This window comes from Heterodontus francisci, chromosome 7, assembly GCF_036365525.1.
Source record: "Heterodontus francisci isolate sHetFra1 chromosome 7, sHetFra1.hap1, whole genome shotgun sequence".
Taxonomy (NCBI): Eukaryota; Metazoa; Chordata; class Chondrichthyes; order Heterodontiformes; family Heterodontidae; genus Heterodontus; species Heterodontus francisci.
Genome location: NC_090377.1, coordinates 57,274,956 through 57,301,992, shown reverse-complemented (window position 1 = coordinate 57,301,992; position 27,037 = coordinate 57,274,956). Strand labels below are relative to the sequence as shown.

General features: G+C 42.2%; 1 protein-coding gene across 2 annotated transcripts in view; it reads right to left on the bottom strand.

The window, feature by feature from the left end:
• Nucleotides 1-27,037, bottom strand: part of ifih1 (interferon induced with helicase C domain 1) — a 149,002-nt gene that overhangs the window by 8,107 nt on the left and 113,858 nt on the right. For both annotated transcript variants that reach the window (XM_068035237.1, XM_068035238.1), the window contains exons 7-13: nucleotides 22,785-22,990; nucleotides 17,692-17,808; nucleotides 16,860-16,983; nucleotides 14,588-14,809; nucleotides 5,734-5,990; nucleotides 3,452-3,601; nucleotides 1,095-1,256 (exon numbers count right to left, since the gene is read on the bottom strand). In XM_068035237.1, coding sequence (XP_067891338.1) covers nucleotides 1,095-1,256; nucleotides 3,452-3,601; nucleotides 5,734-5,990; nucleotides 14,588-14,809; nucleotides 16,860-16,983; nucleotides 17,692-17,808; nucleotides 22,785-22,990 — 1,238 coding nt within the window. The remainder of the gene's footprint in view (nucleotides 1-1,094; nucleotides 1,257-3,451; nucleotides 3,602-5,733; nucleotides 5,991-14,587; nucleotides 14,810-16,859; nucleotides 16,984-17,691; nucleotides 17,809-22,784; nucleotides 22,991-27,037) is intronic.

Sequence of the window (27,037 nt, the reverse complement as noted above, 5' to 3'; positions counted from 1 at the left end):
TGTGGTTGAACTTCCGTGGAAACTGCAGAGAAATGGCGTAAAAGCTGTTATTTGGGGCTCCCAGAGATCTTCCACCGCAGTTACAGTGGACAATTGGTGAACCCATTGCTCTTATTGGAGCATAACTTACTTCACATCATTTGGTTACTGCTAATGGCCAGCTTTTCAAAAATACATTTTCTGAATTAGGAAGCAGATTTCACTGATCAAGGCAAATTTGGGGAGGAAATTCAAATCTCAAAAAAGATCATTTACATTTATAAAAGATGATATGAAGAACTTGGGCTGAATTTTACCCGCGTCTCGACGCCGCGGGTTGCGCCGTGGGAGCCGGTAAAATGTTGTGGGGAGAGGCCCACCTCGACCCGCAATGTCGAGAAGGGCCTGCTGCATATTACTGGCAGCGGCGGGACCTTGGTGTGGCCCTCCCGTCGCCAGGTGGTGGGCCCTTGATCTGCATATTCAAATGAACTTAAATGAGATGCTAATAAACTTACCTGCAGGCGGCGGATGTCTCAAGCCGATTTAATGGCCTCCATTCGGCCTTCGCGCACCTTCAGAACTCTGCAAGTGGTTCCAAGGTGAGAACCTGGTGGGGACGGGGGAGGAATAAAATTTTTAGGGCGGGAGGGGTGGAGGAATGGGGAAAACATTTATTATTGACTGTGGGGATGGTCAAAGGGAACAAATGTCGGTGGCGAGGTTCGTGATACTAATTAAATTTTATTATGGCAGTATAGGGCAATTAATGTATGATTTATCCATTGAGGGGTGGGAGATGAGATATAGAGTTGAAATAAAATTTATTTTTATATCCCGGAGACCGGGACCTTTAAATATTAAAATGTTACTGAAGGGCTTGAAGTCCTTTAAAAATGGTGCTGATGCCTGCATGGTGGCGCCGGACATCATTGCCGGGGACGCGGCGGCCGTCTCTACATGCCAGCGGGGGCGGCCACTCTGCCCCCACTATTTAAATGAGTCCCCGCGCGAAATATTGCTGGGACTCCTCGGCGGCCCTTCCATGTCGGAAGGCTGCTAAGTTAAAAGCGTGCTGCTCAGCCCCTTGTCTGTGAAATATCTCTTCTGTGTACCTGCTTTTTGTATTCCTCTTCTGGCATTTCCTGAACTTTTTGAATTGCTGCGTGCATCATTGACTCACGGAAAACATTCACATTCTCCCGTTCAAGAACTCCTGATCCCTCGTTTGCTACTAAAGCATAAGTGCTATCGTCCGATCGAGCCCTGCCACGAGCCTGCAATTGAGCAATGGTCAGGGAAGAATGAACATATGCTTTTGAATACTCTCAGTAAAACATCCTAAAACTTCTATGAGCAGAGAAGTTGCACTGAAATTACTCTGGCACAAACCTTGGTACTTCCATTCTCCAATGATTCTATATGAATAACAAGAGTAACTGTATAGTATCAAAATGACATTTTAGTGAGGAACGAAGCCTACTGGGTACAACCTTGACTGCACAGGCCTGGCATTAATGGGGTGGTACCCCTTCAAAATGGGGTCAGTAGCCTTACTGCCCTGTTAACATTGGCAACTCAGCCAGTTCAATATTGAAAGGTGTGCCCAAAGCACCTACCTGTTTTGTGCAATAGACCCCTGTTAATATTGAAATCAGGCTTCTAGGCAAATAGGACCCCGATTGTCATTTTAGATAGGAGTTGATCGGCACCTTCAAAAATAATCTGGGCCACAACCGCACCAGGAACATCATCCCACCCCCTGCCACCGCCCCTGCACTGCACCCTGCCCCACAGCTTACCTTGCTGTGGCAGCATGGCCCAATTTGCAGTGTTCAAATTGACGAGTTTCAACGAGATGGGTGTTTAGGGCCCTGCCACTTGCCTGCCAAATTTAAATTACAGGGGCTACTTGCTCTGCTGATTAACTGCTCAAAAGTCAACATCTACCCTACCGTTTCTTATCTTAAAATAAATCTCAAGGTATGAGAGAAAATATCCACAACAAAAACAACGAAATAAACTCATATTAAAAAAAGTTTGGTGGAAACTGGAAGGATTTCAATGTTGTAAACCACAAGTATATTTGGTTCTGTAAACAGTAAGGAGTAAAAATCCATTTGGCCCCAAAGAAAAGTTGCACACTGAGACACACCTAATATTGTGCTTTGGCCTCATTATCCTCAAACCTGTATGCTCTGTATGCTGTAGACAGCTGCTGGGCATCCCCAGGAAACTGACCGGAGAAGAGGCCTCAAACACCTCGAGTGTTCTGAAGGAGTTTCCCACTGTTTTTCAAGTGTTTTGTTTTGTGGATGGGATGAATAAATATGGTTGGGAGAGATTGCAGAGCTAGTGAGGCACTGGAGAATTTAAAAGACCATGTCAAGGATCCAATCATTTGTGAGTTGTAGATCCAAAATAGGTTGATCAGGACAGTAATGATGGGACTTAGTGTGGGTCAGGAGTCAAAATCTTTATGGAGGATAAGGGAAGTAAGGAGAGCACTTGTTGGATGTGGAGGTAAAGAAGGCATGGCTGATGGTTTCAGCACAGAAGAGCCTGAGATGGACAATGTTGTGGAGGTAGAAGTAAGCAGTCTTGTGGTGGAAAGGATTTATGATCTGTCATAGCATTCAGGGTCAAAGTGATGTCAGGATTGGGATTGAGCCTTAAACAATGACTGTAAGGGGAATGGATTTGGCAAAGGAGCAAAAGGGACCAAAGACAATTTCGTTGGTCTTCTTGACATTGAGTTGGAAAAAGCTGTGACTCATCCAAGACTAGATGGCAGTCGAACAGCACAAAGTTAGTTGAGGGATCAAGGCAGTTAGAGCTGGGTGTCATTAGCAGACATGTGCAAGCTCACTCCATGCCTACTAATAAGGCCACTGAAGAGAAGCGTAAAATTGGGGAAGAGGAGGGGGAACAAGAGCAGATTCTTAGGTGATTCCAGAGGTGAGAGTGAAGAGTTGCTATTGTTGCGGATGCACTGGAACATAGGAACATAGGAAATAGGAGGAGGAGTAGGCCATTTGGCCCCTTGAGCCTGCTCCGCCATTCGACTAGATCAGGGCTGATCTTTTGCCTCAATACCATTTTCCTGCACTATCCCCATATCCCTTGATGCTTTTAATACCTAGAAATCTATCAACATCTGTCTTGAACATACTCAATGGCTTAGCCTCCTCCGCCTTCTGGGTTGGAGAATTCCAAAGATTCACCACCCTCTGAATGAGGAAATTCCTTCTCATCTCAGTCTTAAATGGCCTACCCCTTATTCTGATATTGTGTCCCCTGGTTCTAGACTCACCAGACAGGGGAAACATCCTATATACATCCACCTGACACGCCTGTAAGAACTTTGTAAGTTTCAATGAGATCACCTCTCCTTCGAATCCATGCTAAAAAGTTCCATATGTTATGAAACATGAATGTTTAAGCTAACATTTTGTATATCAAATAAACTTACTTGGACCATGGCAATCTCATTGGTGACTAGACCATAACGGATTACAAAATTACATTCTTTTATATCCAGACCTTCTTCGGCTACAGTAGTTGCAATCAGTAGGTTTATTTCTCCGTCGCGGAATTTACTGAGCACCTCCTTTTGTTCATTCTATTTAAAGTATAAAGATATATTAAAAATGGAATAATAGACTATGTATTAATATACGACTAAAATTTATAGTTATACCCATCTGTAAAATTTATAATCAAATTATAATTCAAAGTTGCTACTCTTGAGACTCAACAAAATCATGATCTCCTAGACCTGCGGTTGATTTAAGAGCTAAAGATTAAATTAAAAGCAGGATAATGGCAGATTAAAATATTCAGATATTGAAATAGAAGAGGGTGGTTTTTTGCTTATAACTCAGTAATTAATTATATTGTGGTTATACATCATGATACAATTAGAATATAGCCTGTTTTTTTATGCAATTCTGGTGTCAGTACAATCCAATTTTATCTAAGTTCTAAAAGTCTCAGCGTTTTCCATTAATTTATTTGGAATTCTAGTCTGTTGTATTACAAGAATATTTACAAGTTTAAGGTATACAAGAGAGAAAAACGATAGCAGATAATTAATCTTCAGCAATATGCAATTTAGTTTTAGAAAATTTAAGAGTCAGGTCAGGGTTGTTGACTTTGGATGAACAGTATGAAATTAGTCTCCAAGCCCAAACCTTCAATGTCCTGCACATAAAACTAATGCCATGCAAGTAAAATATATGGTTATTTGGTGATTTTTAGGCTCTGATAATCTGATTTATTTAAAATATATATAATGTCAATGCTGTGCACCTTTTAATATCTATGCAAGTATATGCATACAACCAAGCTTGCTTGTCTGTAGTTATTTTAACCTGCCATGCCATAATGTATGCTGAGAAAGTTTAATTGAGACCATAAATGTAATAGGTTTGATCAGAAATTACAATTTGTACTTCCTCCCCTATTTGATATCATGAAATGCCATGAACAGAAGGAACAATAAGGAAATAGAATAGAGTAGATCCATAATTCATTGAGATTCTTTAGAATTAGAACATTACAGCGCAGTACAGGCCCTTCGGCCCTCGATGTTGCGCCAACCTGTGAAACCATCTGACCTACACTATTCCATTTTCATCCATATGTCTATCCAATAACCACTTAAATGCCCTTAAAGTTTAATGCTTTACACCTTGTAGTGTGTATAGCTATATAAGGTTTTCTAGTGAGAAATAAAGAAAGTGACTATTGCAGGATGCTGTTTTGAACAATCTCTAGCTATTGTTTCAAAATTACAGAAAACTGTTACACAACTTTTAAACACGATTTACTCCAAAATGAATACTTACCAGATGCAATGTTCCTAATTGGTTTACATTATATAGCGTTTCTAATCTAGGTGTAAAGTCTAAATATGAAACCTTGACCTAAGCACAACAAACTGACAAATTAATTTTGTTTTGCTTTCTCAGCACACTGATCTTGGAATATGTCCATTCACCTTCCACACTTCAATGACTTACAAACTTCTGTTGTTCAATATCTGATCTTGTGTACTTGGCCCAGTTGTGGTTAATTAAATAGTATGAGGTACAAATATTACAAAGTTAGTCATTTGTTAGAGGGATCTAGAGATTTTGATTTATAAGATCCAAGCAAACTCTTCACAGCTTTTTAAAAATTCTTTCAAGGGATCTGGGCATTGTTGGCAGGCCAGCATTTGTTACCCATCCCTAATTGCCCTTGAACTGAGCAGCATGGTAGGCCATTTCAGAGGGCATTTAAGAGTCAACCACCTTGCTGTGGGTCTGAAGTCACATGCAGGCCACACCAGGTAAGGATGGCAGATTTCCTTCTCTCAAGGACATTAATGAACCAGGTGGGTTTTTACAACAATGGTTTCATGGTCGCCATTAGACTAGCTTTTTTAATTCCAAATTTATTAATTGAATTCAAGTTTCACAATCTGCCGTGGTGGGATTCAAACCCTTGTCCCCAGAGCATTAGCCTAGGCATCTAGATTACTAGTCCAGTGACATTACCACTGTGCCTTTGCCTGCCTGATCCTTCATTGGCTCGGTGTCAATTTTTGTCTGATTGCAGTCCTGTAAGTTGCCTTGGGATGTTTTACTGAGTTAAAGGCATTATATAAATGCAAATTGTTGCAGTGGGGAAAAATGCATATGTAAATTTTAAGAGCCCTGAAATTTTTATGAAGAAAAAGTACTTTGCATTTGCAGCAGAGCATTTTACCTGAGTCATGTGCTTGTATTGACTGTTACTACCAGCTCCAGTTAAGTAATGGGCCTTAATTCCAACATCCTTAAATTTCTCATTCTCTTCTATCCACTCATGCAGAGCATGTGCATTTTGGCGTGTCTTTGTAAAGATGATGCCTCTTGAGTTTCTTTTTTTGGTGAATTCTTGAAGTATAGTTGTTCGTAATTTTGTCAGTTTTCCATTTTCATACTGAGGCTTTCCAGCGAGAATTTGAAGCTTTGTTTGTTGCTCTGAAAAGGAAAATAATGTAAAAAAAACTAAGTTTTGTCCAGTCCTGTGAGGCTACTAATCTCTGCTCCTGAATTTCCAAGATATGATCAAAGTGGGTGAAGCTCATCATCAGTAGCAGAGTCTCCTAAAATATACCCTTCAATGTGTTGACATCAAGCATTATCAAGTAGGGTATACAATGACTTGGCCACAAAGTAAAGCATCTTCATTCTAACCTAGTAATTTACGTTAAACATGTCATCAGATTATCTGCTATGCCAACTTGACAATTCTGTTTCCGACACCAGCCATCCTTGTGGCTTGAACATAAGAAATAGGAACAGAGTAGACCATATGGCCCCTCAAGCCTGCTTTGCCATCCATAGAATAATAGAATTGTTATAGCACCGAAGGAGGCCATTAATCCTGTCACGTCCGTACCAGCGCTCTGCAAGAGCAACTCAGCTAGTCCCACTCCACCATCTTTTCCCCGTAGCCCTGCAAATTTTTTCTCTTCACAGAATTATCCAATTCTCTTTTGAAGACCTCAATTGAATCTATCTCCACCGCTCTCAGGCACTACATTCCAGATCCCAAAGACTCGCTGCATAAAAAAGTTTTTCCTCATGTCACCGTTGCTTCTTTTGCCAATCACCTTAAATCTGTGCCAACTGGTTCTCAATTCTTCCGCCAACGTGAACACTTTCTGCCTATCTACTCTGTCCAGACCCCTCATGATTTGAACACCTCTATCAAATCTCCTCTTAACTTCACTTCTCCAAGGAAAACAGCCCCAGCTTCTCCAATCTATCCATATAACTGAAATTCCACTTCACTGGAACCATTCTCATGAATCTTTTCTGAATCCTCTCGAATGCCTTCACATCCTTCCCAAAGGATGCCAGGATCCCATATGCGTTATTAACCACTTTCTCAACCTGCCCTGCCACCTTCAATGATTTGCGCACATATGTCCAGGTCCTGCTGCTTCTGAACCCCCTTTAGAATTGTACTGTTTGTTTTACATTGTCTCTCCTCATTCCTCCTACCAAAATGAATCACTTCACACTTCTCTGCCCATTCTACCAGCCTATGTCCTTTTGAAGTTTATCACTATCTTCCTCATAGTTCACAATACTTCCAAGTTTTGTGTCATCTGCAAATTTTGAAATTGTGTGCTGTTCACCCAATTCTAGGTCATTAATATATATCAAGAAAAGCAGGGGTCCTAACACTGACCCCTGGGGAACCCACCAGTCCAAAACACAACCGTTCACCACTACTCTCTGTTTCCTGTCACTCAGCTAATTTTATATCCATGCTGCTACTGTCCCTTTTATTCCATGACCTCTAACTTTGCTGACAAGCCTGTTATGTAGCACTTTATTAAATGCTTTTTGGAAGTCCATGTACACCATATCAACTGTATTACCCTCATCAACCCTCTCAGTTACCTCATCAAAAAACTGAAGCAAGTTTGTTAAATACGATTTGCAGTTAACAAATCCATGTTGGCTTTCTTTAATTAATCCACAGTTGTCCAAGTGACTGTTAATTTTGTCCCAAATTATCTTTTCTAAAAACCTTCCCAACATCAAGGTTAAACTGACCGGCCTGTATTTGCTGGGCTTATCCTTACACCCTTTTTTGAACAGGGGTGATATATTTGCAATTCTCCAGTCCTCTGACAGAACCCCTGTATCTAAGGAGGATTGGAAGATTTTGGCCAGTGCCTCTGCAATTTCCACCCTTACTTCCCTCAGTATTGTTGGATGCATCTCATCCAGTCCTGGTGATTTATCAACTTTAAGTACAGCCAGCCTACCTCTTCTTTATGAATTTTTAGCCCATCCAGTGTCTCAACTATGTGCTCTTTCACTTCAATACAATCATGGCTGATCTTCTGCCTCAACTGCACTTCCTTGCCCATTCCACATGTCCTTTGATTTTCCAAGAGATCAAAGATTTATCTATCTCAGCCCTGAATATATTCAATGATGGAGCATCCACAACGCTGTGGGGTAGAGAATTCCAAAGATTCACAAGCCTCTGAGTGAAGAAATTTCTGCTCATCTCAGTCCTAGATGATCGACCCCTTATCCTGAGTCTGGGCACCCCCCCACCTTATTCTCGATTCCTCAGCCAGGGGAACCAACCTCTCAGCATCTAGGCTGTTAAGCCCCTTCAGAATCTTGTATGCTTCTATGAGATCAGCTCTTATTCTTTGAAACTTGACTGAAACTACTAAGTAGCAGGTGGTTTTGCAGATGTAAAGCATTAAGTGGAAAAATGTCACGTAATTCAATAAATCTATTCCTTTCAGAGACCTTGGGGGGAATTTTAGCTTGGTAAAAAATGGGCAAAGTGGGAGTTAAAATAGAGTGGGCCAATTTCTAGCTCCAATTGCGGGTGGCCAAGGCAATTGCCTGGATCTACATAGGCACATAGGAAACATAGGAACAAGAACAGGCTACTCTTCCCTACATGCCTGTTCCATCATTCAATTATATCACAGAATCACAGAATAATACAGTGCAGAAGAGGCCCTTTGGCCCATCGAGTCTGCACCGATGCATTAAAGACACCTGACGTGTCCACCTAATCCCATTTGCCAGCACTTGGTCCATAGCCTTGAACGTTATGACGTGCCAAGTGCTCATCCAGGTACTTTTTAAAGGATGTGAGGCAACCTGCCTCTACCACCCTCCCACGCATGGCATTCCAGACCATCACCACCCTCTGGGTAAAAATGTTCTTCCTCAAATCCCCCTTAAACCTCCCACCCCTCACCTTAAACTTGTGACCCCTCGTAACTGACCCTTCAACTAAAGGGAACAGCTTCTCCCTATCCACCATGTCCATGCCCCTCATAATCTTGTACATCTCGATCAGGTCACCCCTCAGTCTTCTCTGCTCCAGTGAAAACAACCCAAGCCTATCCAACCTCTCTTCATAGCTTCAATGTTCCATCCCAGGCAACATCCTGGTGAATCGCCTCTGCACCCCCTCCAATGCAATCACATCCTTCCTATAATGTAGCGACCAGAATTGCACACAGTACTCTAGCTGTGGCCTTACCAAAGTTCTGTACAACTCCAACATAACCTCCCTGCTTTTGTAATCTATGCCTCGATTGATAAAGGCAAGTGTCCCATATGCCTTTTTTCACCACCCTATTATCCTGCCCTTCTGCCTTCAGAGAAGGGTCCTTTGTTCCTCGGAACTTCCCAGTGTCAGGCCACTCATTGAATACGTCCGTGACACATTACTCCTTCCAAAGTGTATCACCTCACACTTTTCAGCGTTACATTCCATCTGCCACTTTTCTGCCCATTTGACTATCCCGTCTATATCTTCCTGTAACCCAAGACACTCAACCTCACTGTTAACCACTCGGCCAATCTTTGTGTCATCCGCGAACTTACTGATCCTACCCCCCACATAGTCATCTATGTCGTTTATATAAATGACAAACAATAGGGGACCCAGCACAGATCCCTGTGGTACGCCATTGGACACTGGCTTCCAGTCACTAAAACAGCCATCTGTCATCACTCTCTGTCTCCTACAGCCAAGCCAATTTTGAATCCACCTTATCAAGTTACCCTGTATCCCATGTGCATTTGCTTTCTTGATAAGTCTCCCATGTGGGACCTTGTCAAAGGCTTTGCTGAAATCCATGTAAACTACATCAACTGCACTACCCTCATCTACACACCTGGTCACATGCTCAAAAAATTCAATCAAATTTGTTAGGCATGACCTCCCTCTGACAAAGCCATGCTGACTATTCCTAATCAAATTTTGCCTCTCCAAGTGGAGATAGATTCTCTCCTTCAGAATTTTCTCCAATAGTTTCCCTACCACTGACGTGAGACTCACTGGTCTGTAGTTCCCTGGCTTATTTCTACAACCTTTCTTAAATAGTGGGACCACATTAGCCGTTCTCCAGTCCTCTGGCACCTCCCCCGTGGCCAGAGAGGAATTAAAAATTGGGTCAGAGCCCCTGCAATCTCCACCCTCGCCTCCCACAGCATCCTAGGACACAAATCGTCCGGACCTGGAGATTTGTCCACTTTTATTTATTCCAAAACCTCCAATACCTTGTCACTCCCTATGACAATTTGCTCAAGAACCTCACAGTCTCTCTCTCTAAGTTCCATATCTACATCCTCATTCTCTTGGGTGAAGACAGATGTGAAGTATTCGTTCAACACCCTACCAATGTCCTCTGGCTCCACCCACAAATTTTCCCCTTGGTCCCTAATGGGTCCTACTGTTTCCCTGGTTATCCTCTTCCCATTGATATACTTATAGAATATCTTGGGATTATCCTTACTTTTACCAGCCAGAGCTTTCTCATATCCCCTCTTTGCTCTCCTAATTGCTTTCTTAAGCTCCATCCTACACTTTCTGTACTCCACTAATGCTTCCATTGATTTGCTCTCCTTGTATTTGCTAAAAGCCTCTCTTTTCCTTCTCATTGTACCCTGAATGTTTCTGGTCATCCATGGTTCTCTGGGCTTGTTGCTCCTACCTATTACCCTAGAGGGAACATGTTGGGCCTGTACCCTCCCCATTTCCTTTTTGAATGCCCCCCCACTGCTCTTCCGTAGATTTCCCGACAAGTAACTCTTTCCAGTCTACCTTGGCCAGATCCTGCCTTATTTTACTAAAATTCGCTCTCCCCCAATCCAAAACCTTTTTTTGCAACTTGTCTATTTCTTTCTCCATAACAAGCTTAAATTGTACCATGTTGTGGTCGCTATCACCAAAATGCTCCCCCACCAACACATCAACCACCTGTCCGGCTTCATTCCCCAGAATTAGGTCCAGCACTGCACCCTCCCTTGTTGGATCCTCTACATATTGAGCCATTGTTGACTTCAATGGAAATCATAATGGAGCGGGATGTAAAATGGACTACCCATTCACTATCGCCTGTTTTACCCTATCACACATGGTGAAAATCTACTTTTAATATCTGATGATTGGCACATTAGCAGTTCAGCACAATTAACTGTAGGCAATTTATTTCTCATTACTACTAAGTTGCCTTACCAAAAAGTAAAGCTTGGTTTGTGACTCATCTTTCTCCCTCTCAAACCCAATATAAAATTCAATCATATTATGGTCATTGTTTGTGAGATGCTCTCTTACCGTCAGGTTATAAATTAGTTCTCACTAAACCTAGTATGGCTTATTCCCTTATTGGCTCTAAAACGTATTGTTAGTGAAAATGTCCCAAATACATTCTGAAAAATTATTGCCTTTACTACTTGATCTGTTCTACTTCTCCCAGTCCAAGGGGAACCAGCAGATGTGGTATATTTGGATTTCCAGAAGGCATTCGATAAGGTGCCACATAAAAGATTATTACACATGACAGGAGCTCAGGGTATTGGGGATAATGTATTAGCATGGATTGAGGATTGGTTAACTCACAGAAGACAGAGAGTAGGGATTAATGGGTCTTTTTCAGGTTGGAAAGAGGTAACTAGTGGAGTGCCACAAGGATCAGTCCTAGGGCCTCAATTATTTACTATCTATATTAATGACTCGGAGGAGGGGGCAGAGTGTAATATATCCAAATTTGCTGATGATACAAAAATAGGTGGGAGGGCATGTTGTGATGAGGACATAAGGAATCTGCAGGGGGATATAGATAGGTTGAGTGAGTGGGCAAAAATTTGGCAGATGGAGTTTAATGTACGAAAGTGTGAGGTCATGCATTTTGGTAGGAAGAATCAAAAGGCAGACTATTATTTAAATGGAGAGTGGCACAGTGGTTAGCACCACAGCCTCACAGCTCCAGCGACCCAGGTTCAGTTCTGGGTACTGCCTGTGCGGAGTTTGCAAGTTCTCCCTGTGATCGCGTGGGTTTCCGCCGGGTACTCTGGTTTCCTCCCACAGCCAAAGACTTGCAGGTTGATAGGTAAATTGGCCATTGTAAATTGCCCCTAGTGTAGGTTGGTGGCAGGAGAATTGAGGGAAGGTAGGGATGTGGTCGGGAATATGGGATTAAATGTAGGATTAGTATAAATGGGTGGTTGTTGGTCAGCACAGACTTGGTGGGCCGAAGGGTGTTTCAGTGCTGTATGACTCTATGAGAGAGACTCCAAAAAAGTGCAGTACAGAGGGATCTGGGTGTTCTTATGCATGAAAACAAAAAGTTAGCATGCAGTTGCAGCAAGTAATTGAGAAGGCAAATGGAATTTTGGCCTTTATTGCTAGGGTGTTGGAGTTTAAAAATAAGGAAGCCTTGTTACAACTGTACAGGGTGTTGACGAGGCCGCACCTGGAGTACTGTGTACAGTTTTTGTCCTCGTGTTTAAGAAAGGATATACTGGCATTGGAGGCAGTTCAAAGGAGATTCACTAGACTGATTCCTGGGATGAAGGGGTTGACTTATCAAGAACGCTAAACAGGTTAGGCCTTTATTCATTGGAGTTTAGAAGAATGAGGGGTGATCTTATTGAAACGTACAAGATTCTGAGGGGGCCTGACAGGATAGATGTTGAGAAGATGTTTCCACTAGTGGGGGAATCTCGAACTAGGGGACATAGTTACAGAATAAGGGGACACTTAGTTAAAACTGAGATGTGAAGGAATTTCTTCTCTCAGAGGGTAGTAAATGTCTGGAATTCTGTACCCCCCGAGAGTTGTGGAGGCCAGACCACTGAACGTATTTAAAAAGGAGGTAGATAGATTTTTGAAATATCAGGGAGTTGAGGGCTATGAGGAGCTGGTACGAAAGAGGAGCTGAGGTCTGGGGCAGATCGGCCATGATCTTATTGAATGGCCATGCAGACTTGAGGGGCTGAATGGCCTACTGCTGCTCCTATTTCTTATGTTCTTATGTGAAAATAAAATTCTCTCATTATTATAGGTTCATAGATTGGTTACAGCACAAAAGGAAACCATTCAGCCCATCATATCTGTGCCAGCTCTCTGCACGAGTAATTCAGCTGGTTCCACTCCACTGCCTTTTTCCTGTAGCCCTGTGAATATTTTCTCCTCATGTAATTATCCAATTCCCTTTTGAAAGCCACAACCGAATTTGCCTCCACCACACTCTCAGGCAGTGCATTCCAGATCATTACCACATGCTGTGTAGAAAAGCTTTTCCACATGTCACCTTTTGTTCTTTTGCCATTCATCATAAATTGGTGTCCTCTGGTTCTCGACCCTTCCAACAACGGGAACGGTTTCTCCCTATCTACTCTATCTAGACCCTGTATGATTTTGAGAACCTCTATCTAATCTCCGCTCAACCTTCTCTTTTCCAAGGAGAACAGCCCCAGCTTCTCCAATCTATTCACGTAACTGAAGTCCCTCATCCCCTGAACCATTCTTGTAAATCTTTTCTGCAGCCTTTCCAATGCCTTCCTAAAGTGTGGCGCCCAGAATTGGACACAATATTCCAGTTGAGGTCAAACCAGTGTTCTTTAAAGGTTTACCATAACTTCCTTGATTTATACTCTGTACCTCTATTTATAAAGCCCAGGATCCCGTATGCTTTCTCAACCTGCCCTGCAATCTTCAAAGATTTGCGCACATATACCACCAGGTCCATCTGCTCCTGCACCCCTTTTAGAATTGTGCACTTTATTTTATATTGCCTCTCTTCATTCTTCCTACCAAAATGTAACACTCACACTTCTCTGCATTAAAGTTCATCTGTCACATGTCCACCCATTCTACCAGCCCGTCTATATCCTCCTGAAGTCTATCACTATCCTCCTCACAGTTCACAATACTTCAAGTTTTGTGTCATCTGCAAATTTTGAAATTGTGCCCTGCACATCCAAGTCTAGGTATTTAATATATATCAAGAAAAGCAGTGGTCCTAGGACAGACCCCTGGGAAACTCTACTGTATACCTTCCTCTAGTCCAAAGAACCATTCACCATTACTTTCTGTTTCTCTCTTATAAACACTTTGTTTTTGTTACATGCTTCCCTGATCCTTGTATTTATACATCTCCCACTACATCACCATTATCAGGAGGTCTTTAGACAATTCCTACCAGAGTCTTGTATCCTTTGTTGTTCATTAACTCTAACCATAGTGTTTCCACTGCATAATCATCCTTATTAAATCCCTTCTTTCATTTGAAGAATGTGTTACACTGAAGCATTACTTCAGACTGGCAGAAAGCATTTGTGCCCATGACTCCATATGATGGCCAGTTGACAATCACAATCATATCACATCAGGTCGATGATGGGAACCAAGGGCAAAATAATCAGAGTGAAAGCCATCCCAGGACAATCTTATCTATCAAGGTATACATTAACTTGATTGAGTTCTTTGATTAAGTAATGGAGAGGGTTGATGAATGTAGTGCATTTGATGCTGTCTATATGGACTTCCAAAAGGCTTTGACAAAGTTTCACACAATTAACTTATCAAAATTAAAGCCCAGGGGATTAACGGGACAGTGACAATGCCGATCTAAAATTAGTTAAGGGTTGGAAAGCCAGCAGTTATACATAAAAAGCTACTTTAAAAATGTTCATTTTGGAAGACTGCACATGAACCCAGATGTAGTTACTTTATGCATGAATCTTTACTATGCCTTGCAAATGTATACTACAATGTAAAAGTATATTACCATTAAATAAAGTAATAAGATATCTATCAGTATCATCCAATTTTGACTTCGGTACATCCTCATCATCATCTGTGACCTTCTTCCTTTTTGCATCTTTATAGAAGTTTGTGAGGTAATTATATGCATCAATCATCCTTATGGTATCATTAATCATCAGGACATCATTGTATTTTCTTAAATGCTCTGCACAGACACGCAGTTTACGATTCTCTTCCTTTGCTCCTGTGAAAGACAAAGTGATATCATTACAAAAGCTTTTGTAGAATGCGGTAGTGCAGTTTAGTCACTTAAGTGCTTCCTAAACAGTAGCCATCCAATGAATTTAACCTTACATTTACATACACATTCTACACTGTTAAAATCATTGAAACTGAAAAAGGCCCAAATTAGATTAGGCAAGATATCATGAACACTGCCCCCAATTTTTCAATGTAATGTGGAAGATTCCTTTATATGTGTAATTCCAATACATCTACTGTACACGAGGGCCAATTTTAAGGGTGCCAGCTTGGGATAAACTGGGTGATAGTGTCCTAAAATGGCAATGGGTCCCGTACTGAGCCACTTATGATAGCGTTCTGGCTGCTGCTATCTTGGGTATGGTCCTGATGTGGGTAGCTGGAGTGTCCACCTGTTTCAAGTGGGAGGCCACATGTATTATCAAAATTCTGATCTTATGACAAACACAGGAACCTTACTGTAATTTTTGAGGTACAATTGGGCAGACTGTGTGTCACACACACCTCTCCCATTTGTACTAGTCATTGAGAGGCCTTAGAACTCATCTGTCAATGCCCAAGAATTCTTTCTAACTATAATTTTTGTGGGGCCAGGAGGAGCAGGAGTGCTCATCCTGGGCCCTGAAGAAACAAACTTCAGCCTGTTGCTGGCCTGTGCCAGTTTCCTGGCCTTAAAATGGGGTATCCATTCAGTGTCAGCATCTCGCTGGCTGCACATAAAAGAGATCCAGGCCTCAAAACGGCTAAAGCCTCTAGACAGTAACGATGGACAAGCATGGGCACACTCAACCTATCACTCAACCATTGTCAACTCAAGTTAAAATCACCCTTCTGGTGTTTCATGGACATATGTACAGAGCTCTACCAAAGCAACTTATAAAACAGCATAACACAACTAAAACATACAAAATCCAAGGACCCTGAAATTCCAGTAGGCTTATTATGCTGGTTTTGTGCTCAAACCAGAACTTACAGAATCATAGAAGAGTACAGCACAGAGCGAGGCTATTGGGCCCACAGTCTGTGCCAGCTCTATCGAAGAGCAATCCAGCTAGTCCCACTACCCCGTTCTTTCCTCACACCCAATTCTGTTTTGAAGCCTACTATTGAATCTGTATCCACCACCCTATCAAGCAGCTTGTCGATCCTCCGCAGCACTGTAAAAATTGTCAGTTCTGTAGCACAAATCCGTTATAAAATCATAGTAGTCTGCCTGAAGAGTGGCAGAGTGGTAACACCAGGTAAGTTGGAAAATGCATGGCTCTGTATATCGACTGTCAGCTAGTTAAACTGGATGGTTCAGGTGTTAGTTTGTGCTTCCACAGGAGGATCTGGAAAATGCAGCCAAAGAAGGGAAAAGGGTATTGCAAGGACCTGGCCCAGTGCAGCTGCATTCAGGTCATCCCAATTCCGGGAGACAGTCCCGGAACAGGCTTAGGTCCCCTGTTTGCATATGCAAACGGACTAAAGCCTGTTTCAGGCATGGGTCCCAGGTGCTTATATTTCCTTAAGCTTCAGCCTTTACCAATATGGTGCCAGTGCACTTCTGACGTAGAATACGTGTGCATGAATGCCATATTAGATGGTTGGTGCCTCAGCATAAAAAAATTTCTAAGCCTCAAAATCCAGTTGGATGTATCATTTACATTTATCTTCATGTGTTCTAATTTTGGATAAGTTTCTCTAAGTGTATTTATTCAATTGTTTTATTGTGATTGTAAGCATAATCTTCAAATTATGCCTTACACAATTAATAGTTAATACAAGCAAAACTACTTCATGCAAAAGCTTGTGAGAATGTGGTTCATGCTGTCACAGAAGGGCATAGATAGATAGAAGGAAAGTCAACTAAGGTGGTTAAAAAGAGAATTCAATATTTACCTGTGAAGCATGGGTATTAAAGGGAAATGAAGAAAGTGCAGGCAACTGGAATTAAAAATACAAAGACCCATGTGCCTAATAAAGTGCAGAACAGGCGTTATGGATTGAATGGCTTACTCCAATTCCTACAAACATACAATGTGCCATCTAACCTGTTTTCTCTTTTTGCACAATCCACTGCTCATAAGACTGCGTGCCAAAATCTGATGTGGGGCTTCGTCCAAGGTAGGTGTGAATTTCCGTCATCATTTCTCTGATTTGCTCTCCAAAAGGATCCTTAAAATCATACAGAAAGGGCAAACAGCTACTTTGATAAAGGCTCCTTAATATATACTTTGATATTTGAATGTCACATTTGAAACGTGTATTTGCTGTGCATCTGTATCTGACAATGGCATTTTCTGTCTCCATTCAGTGAAGAAAAATGAAATATACATAGGGCAGCGGACATATTTCCTGTGGGTTATAATTCTATGTATATTATTCTGCCAAAACGCTTTTTAAAAAACAAAATACTGCAGAGGCTGAAAATCCAAAATAAAAACAGAAAATGCTGGTAACACTTAGCAGGTCAGACAGCTCTACTGAGAAAGGAAAAACATTAGGTTAATGTTTCAGGTCTATGACCCTTTTCAATATTGTTGAACTAGATGTTATAGTAAGAAATATCAAAACCAAACAGAGTTCCAGCTGTTGTTTGTCTAAGGGGATTGGAGAGGAATTCCCCAGATTTTCATCCCCCCACAAATTGGTCTGGGTTTTTAATCTGGTTTCTTGACTCTCCCAGGAATCACAGGATTTTGGATGGAGTGAAACATAAATATTGTGATAAATAATTGTGTGGGACAGGCTGGATGCTGCAATCCTATTGACCGGTAAGGGAAATTTGAAGTGTACCCTTACTAATTTTGGACCAATTCTCCGACTTTTTTTTAAAGTGAAATGGATACTATTTATATGGACTTCCAGAATAAATATTTGTACCTCTACTCTTTGTTCTGCAATCTCCATCTTTTTGACTGGATCTTTCACTTGATCTTTCAGCTGTGCACGATGTTCCTGAACAGTCATCATTTTGCAAGCATCAAGGTTTGCACAAATCTACAAAATCGAAAAGGAGCAAAAATTTGTTAGTCATATTCATATAAAAAGTTAATTGGTATCATTTACTGACCTGTTTTATTTGAACTAAAGCAACAGACAGCAATTAATCTGCCTGAAACTAATATAAAAGCAAAATACTGCGGATGCTGGAAATCTGAAATAAAAACAAGAAATGCTGGAACCACTCAGCAAGTCTGGCAGCATCTGTGGAAAGAGAAGCAGAGTTAACGTTTCGGGTCACTGACCCTTCTTCGGAACTCCGAAGTTCCGAAGAAGGGTCAGTGACCCGAAACGTTAACTCTGCTTCTCTTTTCACAGATGCTGCCAGACCTGCTGAGTGGTTCCAGCATTTCTTGTTTTTATGCCTGCAACTAATTTTGGGCTGGATTTAATGGGCCCCCAACCTCCCGGAGACAAGCTAGGAGGTGGGGGGGGGGGGGGGGGGGGGGGGTGGGGAGGGGGTCCCATAAATTGTGACGGGAGGCGGGGGCAGAGGGCCCGTCCCCTTCCTGTTACAACACGATTAAGTTGGAGTGGGAAAGGCCGAAGACAGCCTTGCCACACAAAGACAAATTGAGGTCCATTGTTAGCCACTTAAAGGCCTCTTCCTGCTGCTGCTGGAATTAAGCCCAGTGAAATGAGGTGACCTCCCAGTGGACTTGGGTGGTGGCCTGCTCCATGGGCAATCTGTGGCACACAGAGGGCTACCGCCAGCAAGCAACCCACCTTCCGTACTCATCATCCATCCTCCCCCCACCCTTGCCAGGGCCTGCTGGACTGGTCCCGGCAACCCTGCCTCACTTCTCTCCGGGTCTCCAGTGCTGGGCTTGCTCCCAGGCCTCCTGTAGTATCGGCTCTTGGTGGCACTGCCGATACTACTGAGCTGCTGGCCCTCTAATTGGCCAGCACCTCTTGGAGGCGGGCTCCCAAGTCCTTTCTTCACTCCAGCAACAGTTTAAAATCAATGTTCATATGACAAAATTAATATGCCTCATTCTTGGCAGGTGGGGGGGCTGCGTGACAATAGGTGTGAGGAGGGCTGCTCTGTTTGGCACTTCAGAACAACCTCCATTGCAGGCAGTCAGTGGTGACCCAGAGCTGGGAATTTTATCAAAGCTGCTCCTACTTTGCTGCCATATCGTCACTGTAATTGCAGCAGAAGTCCTGTTTCTGCACATAAACAAGGCTTCCAGAGCAGCTATTGGGATTCTTGAATGACAGCAGCAGAGCCCCATCAGAAAAGCCCAGCCTATGCAAACCCAGCCATGAGTAGATGAAGGGATTGGAATATTTTGACCCTTTTCCGTGTATATGCACATGACCTCAAAATTTTCTCTAAAATTCCTAAAATTTCAGTATTAAGTTTTTAACGTCAAAAGCTCCAATTCTCAATGATAAAGAAATGCCTATTGGCATATGCCCAAACCTAGCTGGCGGGCAGCCATAAAGGCAGGGCTAAAGTGTGGCGAGTCAAAGAGACTTAGCAGTTGGCAGGAAAAAAGACAGAAGCGCAAGGGGAGAGCCAACTGTGTAACAGCCCTGACAAACAATTTCTTCTGCAGCACCTGTGGAAGAGTCTGTCACTCTAATATTGGCCTTTATAGCCACTCCAGGCGCTGCTCCACAAACCACTGACCACCTCCAGGCGCTTACCCATTGTCTCTCGAGACAAGGAGGCCAAAGAAGAAGAAGAAAGAAGAAGAAACTGTACACTGATAAAGGGATCAAGTATGTGGAAAAAAGCAAGATTTTTGGGAAGAGTGGATCTCACTGCACATTGTGACAGAAATTCATCCACTGACTGCCTGTAACTATTGATTTCCATTTCCTTTTAGAGACAACCTAATATTACCAAAGTTCCAGCAGTTACAGTCAAAAAGAAGACTGCAGAGATAAACTAAGAAATTATAGGCCTATTATTCTCTTGTCAGTTATGGGAAAGTTACTAGAATCTGTTATTAGGAACAAAGTGACTGAACAGTTAGACAAATATGAACTAATCAGAGAGTCAGCATGGATTTGTAAAAGGTAAGTCATGTCTAACAAACCTAGTTGAATTTTTGGAGGAGGTTACAAAAGTGATAGATAAGGGAGTGTCTTTGAATTCTATTTATAGTTTGAATGCCTTCCAGAGGTACTCAGCAAGGTTCCACATAAGAAACTGTTAAACAAACATGACAGCTCATGAAACTGAAGGAAACCTATTGGCTTGGATAGGCAATTGGTAAAGTGATAGGAGATACAGATTAGGGATAATGGGTTTGCATTCAAATTGACAGAATGTGACTAGTGATGTCCCCCAGGGATGTGTACTATTGTCACAGCTTTTCATTATATTTATAAATGACTTGGATGAAGGAATAGAGAGCCTATATCTAAGTTTGCTGTTGACATAAAGATAGGTAGCACAGTAAGTGGTGAAGATAGGAGCAAATTAGCTGCAAAGGGACATTGAGAGATTAAGTGAGTGGGCAAAACTGTGGCAGATGGAGTTCAATGTAGGAAAATATGAGCACCTAAGAAAGATAGATCAGAATATGCGCTAAACGGTGAAAAGCTAGAAACTGTGAAGGAGCAGAGAGTTTTAGGAGTTCAAGCATCAAAAGCACTAAAAGCTAGTTCACCAGAACAAAAATAATTGAAAAAGGCTAAAGGAATGTTGGCCTTTATGTCATGAAGGCTGGAAGTTATTCTACAAATGTACAGAGCTATGATTAGACCCCATCTGGAGTATTGCATTCAGTTGTAGGCATCACACCTCAAAGAGGAAATATTGGCCTTGGAGGGGGTGCAGCACATATTCACCAGAATGATACAGCCACTAAAAGGGTTAAGTTATGAGGCCAGCCTGCATAAACTAGGTTTTCATTCTCCTAAATATAGAATATTAAGGAGTGATTTAATTCAGGTGTTTATGTGATAAAAGCAGTTGATAGTGTAGATGGAGAGAAACTATTTCCTCTGGTGGGGTGTCTAGAACAAGGGGGCATAATTTTAAAATTAGTGCTATGCCATTCAGGGGTGATGTCAGGAAGCACTTCTTCACACTAAGAGTAGCAGAAATCTGGAATTCTCTTCCCCCCCAAAAACTGTTGAGGCTAGGTCAACTGAAAATTTCAAAACTGAGATTGATAGATTTTTGCTAGGCAAGGGTATTAAGGGATATGGAACCAAAGTGGGTAGATGAAGTTAAGATTCAGATCATCCATAAACTAAGTGAATGACTCCAGGTGCTGAATGACCTACTCCTGCTCCTATGAACCTGCGTTAACAATAATTATTTAGTCATGAACACCCATTGCTACTGCTTACTTGGTCACATCTTAAAGCAACACATCCATAAGCTGACTTTAATTGAAGCTGATTGACACTTTGGCCTGTTACATTGCAGCATTTTTTAAAACTTAAACAAAAATTCTGTTGATCAATAGAAATAAGAGGCTCTTTAACAAGTTATTAATGGCTAGCTAGTCATCTTAGCTTTTAATAGTAATTGATTATTTTATTTTATATATATATTTTTTTATTTCCAAAATATACTTTATTCATAAAAATTTGAAAAAAATTACATTGCCAAACAGTTTCAAACAGCACCAAAAAATACAAACATTGCAAGGGAGATCAGTTTCCTTCTATACTATCATGAGTTTCTTCACAACCCTTCCCTTTCACTATTGTCATGCCAATTACAGTTTTACATTTACAGCAAATGAAAATATCAACGATACAGTTCGAGGGGTTTCCCATGGATCCAGCCCCTCAGTTCAGCTTGGTGGGGGTCCTTACACTGTGGTCTTTCCCCATTGAGCCTTTGCTGCGGCTGCCCCAAGCTTTAGTGCGTCCCTCAGCACGTAGTCCTGGACCTTGGAATGTGCCAGTCTGCAACATTCGGTGGTGGATATATATTTTATATATATATACTAAGCAGTAAACCACAGCAATTTTCAAAGGAATAGAGGTAAAAGAAACTTGATACAACCTGCTTTGAATTGCATAACATTGTCATTCTACCTTTCATCACTCCCATTAAATATTGCTTGATGGGTGGCACAGTGGCGCAGTGGTTAGCACTGCAACCTCACAGCTGCAGTGATCTGGGTTTGATTCTGGGTACTGCCTGTGCGGAGTTTGCAAGTTCTCCCTGTGACCGCATGGGTTTCCGCCGGGTGCTCTGGTTTCCTCCCACAGCCAAAGACTTGCAGGTTGATAGGTAAATTGGCCATTGTAAATTGCCCCTAGTGTAGGTAGGAGAATTGAGGGGATGTGGTAGGAATATGGGATTAATGTAGGATTAGCATAAATGGGTGGTTGATGGTCGGCACAGACTCGGTGGGCCGAAGGGCCTGTTTCAGTGCTGTATCTCTAAATAATAAAAATAAATTCCAGCAATGTCAATATCTCCCAGCATTGGTTATAATGGTCCAGCTCACTTTGAAATAGAAACCTATATGGAGGAAAATTTTCCTCTATTTGCTAACATGGACAAAATTGTTAAAGCAAATATCAAGTGTGGAAAGTATACCTATATATAAACCAATGATGATTGAGGGTTTGTTAAAAAGACTGTAGTTCAATCTTAGTTTTCTTTTGATACTCCTAACTATGGCATTTTTTGTAATTCCTGTTCAATATCCACATTCTATATTTAAATTAAGCAAATTTTTATTTCATACTTCTCTTCTGATCACCACCACAATTTATTTATTTCACAGGGGATACTCAGCACCATGCTGCTACCCTCAGCTAGGAGCAGTCACAGAACCAACATGCATGCCACCTGAGGTATTAAGAATTGCTCCTCATAGCTGAGAATGGACAAAGCATCGCTGTGCCAAGAAGACTTTGCCACTCATAAAGGACTTAATTTCACTATTGTATTACCAAAGGATTTTTCAATCTCATAGTTAAATATGGAGACCTACCCTTGATGGCAATATTTAGTTTGTTCAAGAAGAATAAAAATAAAATCTTACTTGTAAAATGTGTGATTCTGCATTTTTTCTATTCTTTGCACCACCCACGCCGGGTGATGCTGTTAGTCCAAGGATCTGTGGAAGTGGCCCTACTACATCCCCTTTTTTGCTGTTCAGCTTCTGCTCAATGTACCTGGTCATTATGCTCTTGTACACTCCTTCTTTCTGAGTGTGGTGGCATTCATCAATTATTATCAGTGAGAAATCTGGCAAGAACAAAGTGTTCATATTACAACAAGTCACTGCATCTCAGTAACTGTAGGACTACAGTGCCAAATTTTCAAACCATTTATTGATGTAATGTGGTACTTCTTTTGTAAACAATGGGGTAATTTTTTCTCTTCATTACCTAGGTAGTAATCTAGAGGAATGGATTGTCAGGCCGCTATAGAATCTGAACAATTTTCGTTCTACAGTCCACTTCACCAGATTATTGTTCAGATGGTGAAGATGCAAATTTACCCCAATGACTCTTAGTTTGCTTGGAATAATACAATCAGAATAGCAGATAAATAAAGTGACACAAGCCCTGTGTTCTTTTCCATTTTTACAAAGCCTGCATTGAGAATATTGTGTTGGATATTAAGAATTAGTGATCTTGATGAGGAGCTTTGCATCCCTTCAGCACATATTCGGAAATTGTGTGTGGAGACCAGCATGTTCTGCAGGATTTTCTGGTCATTAATTTTAATGGATAGAAAATCCAATGGGGCCTGTTGATTTCCATGCCTAAAATTCAGGATGCAAAGCTCTACACTCGGAACATAAATTTACAATATCTGCCCTGATATTTGAACATGGAACACATGTTGTTAATGTGTGGAAATGTGGATGGCTGGGAGTGAGTAACAAGCTGAATTCTACTTGAGGGCATCTGAGTTCATCATGAGTTGCATGGTTTATCATAATAAATCCTTACAGCAAATTCATGCACAGCAAGATCCCATCATATAAATAAGACAAGTAACCAGATAATCTTTTCTTGGTAGTTATAGTTGGGAGATAAATGACTAATAAAGCTGCAGTTTGGATGATATTTGGATTGTATCCATGAACTACTTGTGCTTCTTCGCATCATCTGTATCCCTTGACTACAATATATGTTTATAACTTGCAATCAACTAGAATATTGCCTGTCTAAAACTCTTTTACAATTGGGGAGTATAATGATTAAGCAATTGAGACAACAGAATGCATTTTTACTCCTTATTAAAATAAAGCAGATACTAGAATAGCAATTTACATAGCAATTGGGGCCTTTCTCTACATTTTAACAGCTGAATTTACAAATGCCTACAATAAACCAATGTAATAATTTTCAAACCAATATAAAACCAGAGTCATGTACAGCTCATGGACTGAAATGCAATTTCCAAAAAGGCAGATCAGAGCCGTTTAATCTTGTGGAAGTTGTCCAGTTGTACTTTGGTAGTGTTTCAGGATTAATAAATGTTGGAAATACTGATTCAAATCCAAGAAGGAAAGTATTTTTATGTAATTCCTGATGTATTGATTAATTTATTGCTGCCTGAATCACTTTCCCACCATTTTGTTACTTGAAAGCAGGACCTTTGATAAATTACATGCCCAATGCTATAGAACAGACCAATAGTCCAAATTAGGAGCTAGTATAGAAGTGTTCACAGTTGGGACATAACATTTATTGTTAACTATTGACCTGCTTTAATGTGGGGAGGTGGTATTGTCACTAAACTAGTAACCCAGAAACCCAGGTATTGCTCTGGGGACATGGGTTCCAATCCCACCACAGCAGAAGGTGGGATTTGAATTCAACTAATAAAATCTGGAATTAAAAGCTAGTCTAATGATGGCCACGAAACCATTGCTGATTGTTGTAAAAACCCATCTGGTTCACTAATGTCCTTTAGGGAAGGAAATCTGCTGTCCTTACCTGGTCTGGCCTACATGTGACTCCACAGCAATTTAGTTGACTCTTACATGCCCTCAATGGTCTAGCAAGCCACTCAGTTCAAGGGCAATTAGGGATGGGCAATAAATGCTAGCCTGGCCTGCGACGTCCACATCCCATGAATGTATAAAAAAAAATGTGGTTGCACATCACATTATCCACACTAGCTAATTTCTTTATGCTCTAAGATCAAAATATTAAAACATAAAGAAAAATACACATTGGGCTGAATTTAATGCCGGCAGCAGTGGCCCTGACATTGGGCTGGAAAGCCAGGGCAATCTTGCCACGGCCGTTTCCTGGAGCCCCAATACAATTCTGTGCAATTTAGGCAATTAACTGCTTGGTGTTGGGGCTCCTGTCCCTTAAATGATGGAGATCCCGCCTCCAAGAACTGCTGGCCAATTGGAGGGCCGGCAGCTCCTCAGTCCCAGCAGCGCTACCAGGGGTGGTGGCCACTGCTGAGACTGCACCCAGCCCAGTGCAGCATCACGGAGCTGGGCCCGGAACCTAGGTAAGTGGGGTCGGCATCGTTGGGGCCAGTAAGGCAGTCCCTGGTGAGGGGTTGGGGAGACCTTGATGAGGGCAGCGGGGAGGCTGTTTCAGCGGGGGAGGCTCTTGCTGATGGGGGGGCCCTCTGAGTCTGAAGGGAGGCCGCCAGCTTTTAGTGGGCGGTCTCCCCATGTGGTGGAGGACCCCCCCCCCCACCCCCAACCACCTTGCAGGAAAGGGCCTTTAAGTGGCCCTTAATTGGCCATGTAAGGGCCTCAATTGACCTTTGGATGGGAAAGCTGTCCTCCACCTTCCCTGCCCCTGACTGAATTGGACAGAGTCGGGAAGGTGACGGGCACTCCACCCCCTGCCTCCCCTTCCGATTCTAGGGGCCTCCCCACCCTCCGCCACCTTGCTACCCTCTCCTGTGGGCTGGATTTAATTCTGCCCATTATTTCATCCAGAAAGAGTTTTAATAGTGTGCATGCCCATTAGTCTATTAAGAAAAAGTAAATAGTTAACTGCAAAGCCAAATTAGTAAAATGATTCATTCTGTAAGTGTAGGCATTTAGATAAAAAAACAACTAAGTTACTACATCTGGCCTTACTTACAACATTTCATGCAGACAGTGATCCATGAGTGATCCATGAGTGCTCAGTGAGAGATAACATCTTAGATCGAGCGCAATAAAACATGAAGAAACAAAGGGGTCTTTTGATTAAAATGTTGCGGTCTACTGAGAAACATTTGCCACAGCAGCGTCAAAAGCTAAAATCCAAGAAGTGATTGTACACAACCACTTACTTACTAAACAATACAGCCCGGAAATCCCTTGGTTGAGACAGGACACCAGGACCTTTAGATTCCATTCAAGTGGGGCGGAGAATCCTGGACAGATCCTATACACGAGCCCCTCCACCTGCTGCTGGGTGTGTGGAGGTAGGGGAGACAGGGTGTGTTTCTGGGCTTCACCAGGAAATTCCTCCCCTTGCACCACTGAAAGGCCTCAGCCAAACATATGCCAGTTGTGAGCTGGCATGAGTCCCTTTGAGGTCTGCTGAAGGCTCAAAACTTCATGGATAAGCTAATTTATTCCAGAGGCGATCATTGACCTTCTCTGTTGGCAAAGTGTGTCCAGTAGAAGCAAAAAGCTTAGAGAAAAAAAAATCTTCAGCCCCATTGGACATCAGGGGCTGAATTTTCAGGTCCAGCCAGGGGCAAGAACGGAGGTGGGTGGGGGACGAAAATACCGGTGCCGGCCAGTGTGCCAGTTTCCTGACACCATTCCCGCTGCTGGCAAGTTTCGCCAGGACAGAGGCAGGGGGCCTCGAGATCCCACCCGATCTATTAACCATGGCAATTAAGATTGTTAAAAAGCTTATTGAGAGCTCGATGAGGGGCATGTTCTGATTTTGACGTGGGCGCACAGGGCTGCAAGCTGGATCTGGGGCAGATCAGGTGCATGGAGGTGGACACATAGTGGGGAACCAGTCATAGCTGGCACAGGGAATTAGGTGGATACCATGAATGGATGAATAGCACAGAGGGGCACTCGGTCATCAGCACACAAGTGCCATTGAGCCAGTGCAGGTTGCAGGGAGAGTGGACTGTAAGTATTCGGGCAGTGCAGGAGGTCGTCACCCTGCTGGCAATGCGGGGCCACAAGAGGAGGGGGAAAGGCTGCCAAGCACAACTGGGGGAACAGCTGAACACAAGGAAGGTTGCAGCTGGCAATGGGCACACAACCCTCAGATTTTGACTCCAGTGGCGATGAGGAGCAGTATTCTCCTCAGCAATGGCAGAGCCCTGGGCATCAGTAGCACAGAGGAA